The sequence below is a fragment of the Metopolophium dirhodum genome, chromosome 1 (genome assembly GCF_019925205.1).
Source record: "Metopolophium dirhodum isolate CAU chromosome 1, ASM1992520v1, whole genome shotgun sequence".
Lineage (NCBI taxonomy): Eukaryota > Metazoa > Arthropoda > Insecta > Hemiptera > Aphididae > Metopolophium > Metopolophium dirhodum.
Window position 1 is genome coordinate 138,021,919 of NC_083560.1, and position 12,116 is coordinate 138,034,034.

A 12,116-nucleotide genomic window follows, 5' to 3' on the forward strand; every position below is an offset into this window, starting at 1 on the left:
GGTCCGTTATAGGGAGGTTTTACTGTATATCCATCTGGGGAGGAGCTTGTAACAGCATTGTACATAACTTAAATGTAACAATAAATGGTATTATTAAATATTTATTAAATCTTCCACTGCAAACAAATACTATTTTAATTTATGAAAAACTTAATGTAAATAGTTTTAAGGTAGTATATAATCAAGCTGTATTAGTTCATTTATTTAAGCATAAACATTTAATACCTGTATCAGATCATGATCATGATACTAGATATAAGCAAAATGTTAATATTCGTTTATTGAAATGCCAAAAAGCCTTAGGGCAAAAAAGTGTATTGTATACTGGTTTAAATTTATGTCGATTATTAAATATTAATATTAATCAGTTTGAAAATTTAAAGTCTTTCAAAACTTATCTTAGACATGTTGATTTAAAGAAAATATGATTAATGATTATACTTAATGAAACTATTATTTAAGATATTGTATTATGTATTATTATGTTTATAGTGTAATAGTATAAAAAACAGATTTATTATAATATTATTCAAATGTATGTATATTTCTAGGCAGGTAAAAAGAACTCGCTCCCCCAGCACAAGCTTTGCTTTTAGGGGGTGCTGTAATATGTAACTCGTGTTATTTTGTTATTTCTTATTATGTATGTACTGTTGTTGTTGCAATAAAGTTCATTATTATTATCATTATTATTACTATATGAAATTCTGCACTGATATTTTTCCCGTTTAATTCTATCGGTATTATTAATTTCCCTATGGTTTGAATGAGGTCCTCGTTTATCCCACGTAAATTTATTCTTCGAGTTTCGTCTACTTCTAAATCTTTGCGCAAGCAATTTATTTTGAGTATGTTTACCTGACTACCTGTATCTATCATTAAGTGTAATTTTTTTGTTTTTTATTTATTTATTTATTTATAATATATAAACGCCAAACGGCAATTTTAAATTAACTGATTAAGTTTAAATTTAATAGATATAACAATAATATAATAATACAAATACACACAAAATTAGAACATACGGAAAAACACAACATAATTTAAACTAAATGGTAATACCTTAATTTATTTATATAAATCTATGATATAAAATATTTATAACAATGATATTATTTAATTACTTATTAAAATCAAAATTAAGATTGTTAAGATTACGAAGCATTCTGTGCAAGGGGTGATTATGTCCGTATAATGTATTGTGAGTTGGAACTTGGAAGAGTGCGTGATTTCTGGAGAAGAAGGAAGGGATACGAAAACATATTTTAGAGAGAAGATCGGGCGCATCTATGGTGCCACCTAGGAGCGAGGTTATAAAGCGCTCATCGGCATCATGTCGACGAGTTGACAGCATTGGTATTGCCAATGAACTACGAATTAAGGAATAGTCATGCGTAGGGTGAGGTATCTTCATTATGTAGGCAATGTAGGGATGCCACACCACCACACCGTATTCTAATATAGAACGTACCAATGAGAAGTATAATGTGCAGAGACAACGGACAGAAGAAAACTGATTAGTATTGCGTTTAATAAAACCCAATACTTTTAAAGCTTTACCTACAGTGACATTTATATGGTGCTCAAAATTTAATGATGGTGAGTAATGAATACCAAGATCTGTATAGAGGAAGACACGATTAAGAGAAGTGCCATTAAGAGAATAGTTGTGGTAGATAGGAGATCGCTGCCTAGAAAACGACATAACATGAAATTTGCTTATATTAAGGCTAAGACCTATGGAGTACGCCTAACTTGCAAAAATATCTAGTTCTGACTGTAGGATATGACATTGATTAAGATTGTCTATTTTAAGGAATATTTTTATGTCATCAGCAAAAAGAAGGAGTTTAGCCTTAGTGATCCATTTGGTTATCGAGTTTACAAACAGAATAAATAAAAGAGGACTGAGGTGGCCTCCTTGAGGGACTCCAGATGGTATCACAGCTAACTCTGAAATTGCATTTTTGAATTTTATGAATTGTTTTCTACCTGTGGTGTAAGAGTGCAACCAAGATAGTAGGGAATTCCCAATGCTTAAAGACTTAAGCACCATTATGAGGCAATTGTGGTCCACTGTGTCAAATGCTTTATTAAAGTCTGTACAGATTACATCTACCTGACCTCTGTGTTCGATAACTTCTGATAAATAAGAAGAGAAGGCAACACCACTTGTTACGGTTGATTTATGTGATCTAAAACCATGCTGCTCACTTATAAGATAATTAAGACTACACTTTATTTTGGAGTATACAATCGATTCAAATAATTTACCAATATGTGGTATTATAGAAATTGGTCTGTAGTTTTGGATATCAGAAGCGTCACCAGATTTCAGAACAGGTGCTATAGAGGATATTTTCCAAACCTTAGGAGAAATACCTAAATCTAATGAACGCCAGAATAGTAAATAAATTGGATAAGCAATAGAAAAACGACAAACGTACAAGCATTGAGCGGATATGTCATCTGGACCATTAGAGTAAGTATTTTTTAACGATTTAATAGCGGAAAAAACATCTTCGACAGTAAACGTTATATCGGAAGGAAGTTCATAGGATAAGTAATCAGATGAGCCAGTAAATGGTGGAAGTTGGAAAGCCGAGGAGTTGAACGTCGAGGAGAAATGAGTTGAAAACAGATTAGCTGATTCAGTTGGAGTATTTGAGGCAATATTACCGAGATGGAGTGATGACGGAATTGGAGGTTTCTGTTTTAGATTATTTACAAATTTCCAGAATTTGGAGGGGGAAGATGATAGAGCCTCCTCGGTATGCCTAATATGAGCCGAGTAATCAACTTTTGACTGGCGTTTACATTTTGCTCTATATTGAGAGAAAACAAGATAATCAGATATCGACTTGGATCGCTTATAAACTGCATGGGCTTTCTTCTTGGTTATTATAAGATTTTGAAGAATGGTGGATGTCCATTTAGGAAATTTAGAAGGTGAAAAAACTTTGATGGGAACAAACTTATTTATAGAGCTGTGGTACACGATGCCCTCACGGGGTTACCGGGAAAATGTACAAGTGGTTCGTTTAAACCGGGGAAAATTACAGCGGGGCCCGCGTCTTGCGACGCCTAATATCGTGCTTTTCAGGGGGGGGGGGACAAGGGAAAGGTATAGTTACGGCATCGACTGTGCTGGTGTGGTCTGGATTAGACGGTGCTGATGTGGGTTGACTTCGCCCCATCGGGCCCATGGAGGTCAGCTTAGCCCATCATGGCTGGTATGGACCTCGTTGAGAAAACAAAAAAATCGAAAATCTGCCGTCCGTGTCGTGGGTTACGTGGCGCTGAACAATCGTTGCGCGATCACGTGGTCTGTGGTAGCCGGGAGACCGGAGCGATTTTTACCAATTGGCTATGAAGAAAAGGCGCGTCCGACGTGTTGGCCGTTGGAAAAAGTAGTAACTCGTCGGTGGGCAAGCAGTCAGGCCATTGCTGAACTCGGTGTTGGGTCTTGATGGAGTGGGGCAGGTCAGTGTCGTAAGTTTACGGGAATTCATACAGTAATTGGGATATAGAGACAGTATTGCCTGCGGGCCGTGCCGGCGGACGCGACGAAAGTGCCGGCGGCAACGGACGGCGGGCAACCGCGACACTTTGACGACGGACACTGCATGGTGAAGGGGGGATCGGGGAACAACTATTACATAACACTGCGGTCATTAGTGCACTAGCGCGCGATATCTAGTTTTATTACCCATGGTGGGAAGAATAAAGGTGCGTTGACTTGTCAACAACGTTAGAATAGGTATGCTCGGGGATATTATAATTTATTAAGGAGGCTAAAAATTCCGTGACGTTACAAACTGTTCCACCAGGCTATAAAATCGTCGAGGTACCTAGACATTCAGTTTTTTATGGTCTCAACACGACTTCGATAGAGAGAGTAAATATCGTATTAAAAGATCAGAACGATTGTCTAATAAATCTACGCGGCGAACCAATTACGATTAGCTTGCAACGCGTGGGTATGGCGCTTAAATTTAACATCAATATAAAAAGAGCTACAATCAAAAAACCCATCAGTATTGTATCTACAGTGAAGAAGTCAACATCCAAACCGAAAAAACCCGAAACCAAACTCATGAAAAATAATTTTAATTTTCTTCGTTCCTTTATTCTCCGAAATGCGATACGAGATACACGGAGTAGAAGTACAGAAAATAAAATCACAGAAAAGTTAAGACTGTTAAAAATATTGGATTCTCGTAAAACGTTATCGTGCGCGTTCAGAATCTGGGATCTCTGCGAATATCCAGTGCTACCTTAAAATACTTCACATTCGTGGATTGTAAAGTCTAGCAATTTACTCGAAAAACCTAGATTTGTATTGATTGGATTTCAAACAGATCGAAAAAATAATATAACACTCGATGCCGGTCAATTCGACCACTGTAGATTGAAAAATCTTAAAGTATACTTAAATTCTGAAGCGTATCCGTACGAAGATTTCTGAGCAGACTTCCAAAACAAACATACTTCGATACTGTATAAAGTTTACATAGATTTTCAGAAATCGTACTACGAAAGAGACTACTGCGAGCCGTTACTATGAAAACATATTTATCAAAACCATGTACCAATCGCCGTTGTCGATCCATCGCATCAAAACGACAATGTGAAGTCGTCAACCGTGGACCTACGTATTGAATTTGAGACTGATATTATCATACCTGAAAAGACTGCAGCCTATTGTCTCATCTTACACGACCAAATTATAACTTATAATCCATTTAATGGTGATGTAAGAAAACTGTAAATAGTTTGTAAAATAAAATTACTTTTTTTTAAATATCATGTTTTTTCTTTTTATTATATCATAAAATGTTATATTACAATAAAATATTACATTATGTTTTAATACAAAAATAATGACATAATAAAAAAAAAACAATATTGTATTTTTAAATATAAAGTTTTATAAAGTATTGTAACGTGCCCCAGTCATAGGATTGAAGGATGATGGAAAAAATGTAGATCTTGAGTTTTTAGTATAATATGTTTTATTATTATTTAATAATTTTTTTTTTTTTTTCGTAATATATTGTGGAATATATTCAACAATAAAAACTTAACTGCCTTTCAATAATTAAAATATCAAATAATAATTCTCAAAATTATTATAAATAATAAACACGGTTTATTTCAATTAATTGTTACGTAAAATCTGGATTGTTGTTCAACCTAAATAATTTAACTATTTATTATTAATCGTAAAAGTTTTATTTAAATATCTAAAATAATTAATTCAATTTTTGTTTTATTTCCAATAACTTATTTTTAATTTAAAAATAATTATTAATTTATTTATTTACGCGATGTATTTCCTCTTAAAAAAAAATTTATTATTTATTTAAGTATTATTAGTTTAAGTTCTGAATAATTATTTATTTATTTTATTTAAAACAATTATTAATTTATTTATTTAAAATTATTGAATTTAAAAATTCTGTTTAAAAGTATTGAATAATTATTTATTTATTTTATTTAAAACAATTATTAATTTATTTATTTAAAATTATTGAATTTAAAAATAATTTATTATTTTATTTTATTTAAATGACTGAAAATTATTTTATAGTACGCGAGGCGAAAAGTGAGCCGCGATCGTTGCGCGTCAAGCGGTCATTTTTTCTGGTTTCAGGGGTTCTACGTTTGTGTGCAATGGAAACAGCTGGCGCGCATTTTAAAAACGGCAGGTGGTAATTTATTGTACAATTGATTGTATTTTGGAGACCAATTTATTTTCTTTTAGCAGTAGGGGGTAGTGCTGCAGCTGTTGCATACCACAATATTTTGTTAAGGTTTGGTTAGTCATTCGACATTCGAGATACGAGTTTACACGTGTTTTTATTCGTTTATTATCTACGTTTGTAATCATATTTCCCGCGTTCTTACATGGTTGGTTTTTAAAGTGCGCGCTTTTAAAGTTTGAATGTTAATAGTATTTTTAATTATTTCTTTAATAATTACTCGTATACAAAAATAGTTTTAAAATGGCATATCAAGACACACATTCTCAAACGAAGAAAGTTATTTTTCATGTTTATAATTATTTCAAAACATTGGCTGGTGACAAAGGTAAGCCAGAAATTAGTAATTTTTTTCGTCAAACTCGTGAAATGACTGCTGAAGCGTGTGGCGTAAGTCTTGCTTGTGTTAAACGAGTTTGTGCTGAAGGGAAAAAAATGACTGTGGGTGAAAATCAACTAGCTGCCGAACCTTCTTCATTTAAGTCTCCAAGGAAATCTTATAAACGTGCCAAACCTATGACCAACTTAGACGATTTTGACAATGAAGTTGTCAGAAGAACAGTTCATAGTTTTTATGATAATGGTCAGTATCCAACTAGTGCAAAAATATTGAGAGCGTTGCATGAAAAAATTAATTATTCGGGTTCACAATGGTCCGTGCGACATATTTTGCGTAGTTTAAATTTCAAATACAAAAAATGTAATGATGGGCGTAAATTTCTAATGGAAAGAAATGATATTATTTGTTCTCGGGTTAAGTTTTTGAGAAAAATGAACGAGTTCAGACGTAATAACGATACAAGGCCAATAGTTTACTTAGACGAAACATGGGTAAACCAAAATCATACGCGAGGACACATATGGCAAAACTCCGACAACACCGAAGGATTAAAAGTACCTATTGGAAAGGGCGGTCGGCTTATTGTGTGTCATGCTGGGTCACCTTCATTTGGTTTTGTCAAAAATTCAAAACTGGTTTTTCGTTGCAAGTCGGGATCGCAGGCAGACTATCATTCTCAAATGAACGCCACCATTTTTCAAAAATGGTTTATAGATATGTTGGGCAATTTAGAAGAACCTTGTATAATTGTAATGGACAATGCCTCATACCATCCTACCTTAACAGAAGAATATCCTAAGGCAAATACTCGAAAGGCAGATGTACAAAAATGGTTACAAGACAAATCTGTAGACTTTTCTCCAGTAGAGACATTAAGCGAACTACGGGAAAAAGTCAAATTGACGATTCCAAAAGAAAAAAAATATAAATTGGACGAAATTGCACTTCAAATGGGCCATGAAGTGGTAAGACTTCCTCCTTACCACTGCCAATATAACCCAATCGAATTAATCTGGGCGCAAGTTAAGGGTAAAGTCGCGGAAAAAAATAACACCTTCAAAATGGCAGATATAGAAGTGTTAGTAAATAGTGCTTTAGATGCAGTCACAGCAGAAGATTGGGCAAAATGTGGCGACCACTGCGATAAAATTCAAGAAGACGATTTGGTGAAAGAAGGATTAAGAGATGAAATTTTGGAGCCTATTATAATGACAATTAATCCCGGCGACAGTTCTACTGACGAAGACGATGATGAAGACGATATGATTAATTAAAAAAAAATGTATTATAATATGTATTAATCGTGTTATTTGTATTTTATGTATTACTTGTGTTATTTGTATTTTATTTTTATTTTTTATTATAATTTATTAAAAAAATCTACATTACGTCGTTTGAAATTACTTTATAGGCGGGAAAACAGTAAGAATAGGCGGAGTAACCCTGACGAAAAATAGCCGCTTGGCGCGCGACGATCGCGGCTCACTTTTCGCCTCGCGTACTATAGTGTATTTTAAAATTATTTAATAAGTATTAAAAGTATTTAATAATTATAATAATAATATTTTATTTTATTTAAATGATTGAAAAATTATTTTAGTTTATTATAAAATTATTTAATTATATTAATAATATAATAATAATAATATTCTATTTTATTTAAATGACTGCAAAATTATTTAATTATATTTATAATATTATAATAATAATATTTTATTTTATTTAAATGACTGAAAAATTATTTTAATTTAATTTAAAATTATTTAATTGTATTAATAATATTATAATAATAATATTTTATTTTATTTAAATGACTGTAAAATGTTTTTAATTAAAAAAATAAAAATTAAAAAAAATAAAATTATTATATAATATTAATAGGATTGAAGGATGATGGAAAAAATGTAGATCTTGAGTTTTTAGTATAATATGTTTGATTTATTTAACTTATTCAACTGTGATTGATTATATAAAAATTACTCTAAGTCCAAATATACGAATGAAGTTAGCGAGATGTGACAATAGTTACTGATGACTGTTCCTAAGCTCGTCGGTTGCTCGTCTGATGAACGCTTGTCTATGAACTCTCCTCGATGGGTCTGTCCCTGTCCCTACTTATTCTGGATAACCGTATATGGTCATCTCGCGGCCTCGTCACGCGCTTGCACCCGGTAGGAAGTTGAACACATATATATGTTGTTATTGTACACGTGCGGTGCTTTATTCCATATCACTCACGATTTATATGGACATTTTATGCGAGTTATTTATATAAGTAGTCATATATAAATTGACGCACGCCGTTCATAGTCGCGCGCTCGATATTCGTTTGTACTACTACACAAGCAGCGCATCTGCTAGTTTTATTACTAATGTACTAACTAGTTTTATTATTAACGTAATTATTACGCGGCGCGTACTATATACGATTTCTTTGATCTACACTTTGATCTACCGCCTAATAGGTGTTATTTTTAGATAAATGGTTAAACAGTCACAGCTCGCTACACCTCACCGCCCTTTCAAAGGTTTTTGTAGGGCTACAATTTGTAGAACTACAAAGAGCTTTAAAATTTAAAAAATTTTACACAGATAATACATTTTACATAGATAAGGTTTACAATGTTTTTACATCATTTGCCCTTTTACGTGCTATGAATGCCCTCGTCGTTAGCCTGACTTCAGGCTAAAAAAAATTTGTTTTCTTTAGTATAAAATAATATGTAAAAATAATCGTATTACCGTAGTTTTTATCGAAGAAGATAACCAACCCCTTGCCAATTGTTTGACTGCTTTAATCTTCAAATCTGCTATCAAAAAAAGAATAGTGTAAGGAAGTTGTTCTTTCAATTATTGGACATCGATACGGGTCAAATAATCTTCAACATCGTTTATTTTTGTATCTTTGAGTAATGGCATTTCCTTTCCAAGATACATTGAAATTTTACAGGCTTGATTTAATGCAGTAGATCGTGTGTATATATTTTTCAGCTGAATGACTTCTTCCATGGCATCACTTAATTGCAAGATCCTTGAAACATTCTCTTTAGTTAATTGCACATTTTGATCCTGTTGCAAACACTTTATCGAGAGAACGTTGTCACCGTTGTATTCTTCTATTGATATCAATTTAAACTCCTCCAACAGTAAATGAGATGGTAGTAAAAAATGTATGTTGTTAAGAGCTATATTTAGAGATTTATATAATTCAACACTCATTTTAACACACTGCAAGTTATTTGAGACGCATATAACGTAATTTAACAAAAAATCAGGATCTAATCCTATATTTATAAAAATATTGCAAAAAAATTTAGCACAATCGATCAGATTATTAGCCATTTTTGTTAGGTACGTTCACGACTGTCTCGAAATAAGTTAGTAATAGGGCGCACACGACTCGTTTGACGGAAGACTCACGACTGTCTTGTGGTGTGATACCGGGGCGCTAATACCGGGGGTAGGAGTATTAATGGGGTGGGAGTAAAAGTGTATTTAGATAGGTGAATTTCAGGGTGGTCTGGCCCTTTTTATGGGCGGGAGTAAAAACATATATGATTTAGAGAAAAAAGATTTTTTTATTTTTTAAATATTATACAAATTGTATATATTAAAACAAATATTGAAAAAAACAATTGTTTTCGTCTGCTATATTGTCGGCTTCTATTGGAGTCATCGCTGAATCATATGTCTCGAAAAAATCCTAAAAAATGAATACAATTATATTCAAGGTTTCAAATGATTATAAACTTTCTTTACTTTTAAATTGTTTGTTTCGTCTCTGGCTGGGGCGGGTCCATCGTATTCATCGTTCACCTGATTATAAAGTATATTTATAAAATTATCGTCTTCTTTGGCTGTTTGCATGGCCGAGTAAACGGAGGCGAGAAGAAATCTTCCGGACTGTAATTTTCTTCGACACCCTAATTGAATAGTATAATTAAAATAAATAAAAATCAAGCATTCGTACTTTTAATGATTTATTAAGTTTCTCCATCCAACTGATTGCTAGTTGGTCAGTTGCGAGCAGTTTTATCTGATTTATAAAACTATATTTGTTCTTCGGTACATGTTTAGATATTAATTCAATTTGAATTCCTTTGATTATTGCTACAAATTCTTCGAGTGTCGCGTCTTTTTCAATATTATAATCATTTTTAAAATATCCCGTTATCTGATCAAGTTTTAATAGAATCATTGGTCGCACGACCATCGTTTTTCTGCTTACGGTTTCAAAAATAGTCCACTCAATGTTTTGAATTGCCATTAGTTCTTTCGGACTTAATAAAATTCTACATCCATGTTCAACTTTTGATTCTATCACTAACATACACTCTCCTCTATATATCATAGACGTAAGCAAAACAAATTCGTTCTCCAGAAAAATAAATCTTTTGTATTTTACTGTAGTATCTAGTATATGTGATATAATATGGCCAACCAATGAATATATACGTTTCAAAAAGTCCACGGAAATGTTCACAAAACGCGACGGAGTAATTATACGTACAGAGACATTGAACTCCTGTGTAGGATCGATGCCGACTTGTAAAAACTTGCGATTTACAAAATCGATTGTGTAGTTGGTACAGTCGATGAGTTCGGCCGGTGGTGCAGGCGCAATATATTTGTATACCCTTTCAATGCTTGAAGCCATTTTTATACACTGTGTTACAACTTGTCACTATGAAAGGAAAACTGCGACTGAAGATTGCGCGTGTAACAGCCGGGGTTACAGCTATACGGGGTAGGGTGGGGGGTCGCCTCTATGGACCCACTTACTATTATTTCTCTCAAATCTATGTTTTTTTTTTGCAGCTGTTTAAACAGTGGTAAACCAAATGAAAATAAAACCTATTCAACAAAAATAAAATTCAAACTAATAATTAAAATTTTAATTGTAATTATTTAAGTAGAATTTAATATATAAGGATAAAAATTAATATTTTTATAACTTGAAGAGCCACAAGAAATTCCGAATCAATTGCCTTTAATAACTTGCTTGCATCATTACTTGTACCACTACCATCATTCCATTCTGATATGTTATTTAGTGCAGTAACAACACAAGGGAATAATTCAATAAAATCATTGATAGCGGTCATATCTTTCTACCCACCTTGTCATACACAAACGTTTTAAAGATTTTACATTAGGTTGCCAATCACCATTATTGATAACTTCTAAAAGTTCGTGATTTCGTTTGGGAAAATTAAAAAAACAATTATATTTTTCAACAATTCCGAGGCAATTTCTAATCGATGGAATATTACATGCAGATGAAACTGCTAAGTTGAGCGGGTGTGCAGCTTTAGGATGCTGAGAGCGTATAATTGTTTGAGCTCCTTTAAAACGCCCAGCTATATTTGGTGCACCATCATACCCTTGACCAAATAAAAAAATCACAATCTACCCCACATGAATTTAGCCTTAAAAGTTAAATCATACTATATTATTTTATTTATTTATTTAAATTATAAATATAGAACTATTCATATAATATATAGTTAGAACTTTCCATTGAGAATTGCTGATGCCAAATCATTTCCAGTTAAGCTACTGATTTCATAAAATTTTAAATAATCCTCATTTATTTCAATATTAGAACCAGTACCACTTAAATAGCGTACACATATATCAATCGTTCTGATACCGACACATTTGTGGTCTCATCAGCCATCACCGAAAAGCATTGAGACTTATTAATTTTATCAACAAGTTTTTTTGTTAAAATATCTCCACAAATGTTAATTATCTCATTTTGAATTTGAGGACTTAAATAATTATTTCTTGTATCTGACTCAAGGTTTGACTTTACTAACTCAATATCTTTTGTCTTATATTTTAAAATTGCCCGAAAATTGCCTTCATTGTGAGTTGAAGCTAAAAAATAAAAATAAAGTAACACGCTACACAGTAATTATAATTTTATTTTGATAGGTTACTTACTTTTAAAATTAATTGGACCAAAATCATTATCACCTCTTAAAGGAATTTCTTGGTATCCACAA

At 32.5% G+C, this 12,116-nt stretch overlaps 1 protein-coding gene and 2 pseudogenes across 1 annotated transcript; 1 reads left to right on the plus strand and 2 right to left on the minus strand.

Annotated features, from left to right (window-relative positions):
- Window positions 1–6,008: 6,008 nt before the first annotated feature.
- LOC132932672 (uncharacterized) lies at window positions 6,009–7,379 on the plus strand. Its single transcript, XM_060999043.1, has one exon. It carries the CDS (start codon window positions 6,009–6,011, stop codon window positions 7,377–7,379), a length of 1,371 nt encoding a protein of 456 aa, XP_060855026.1.
- A 1,343-nt stretch (window positions 7,380–8,722) lies between these two features.
- On the minus strand, window positions 8,723–9,447 carry LOC132932673 (uncharacterized; annotated as a pseudogene).
- A 268-nt stretch (window positions 9,448–9,715) lies between these two features.
- Window positions 9,716–10,762, minus strand: LOC132933633 (uncharacterized; annotated as a pseudogene).
- Window positions 10,763–12,116: the final 1,354 nt, after the last annotated feature.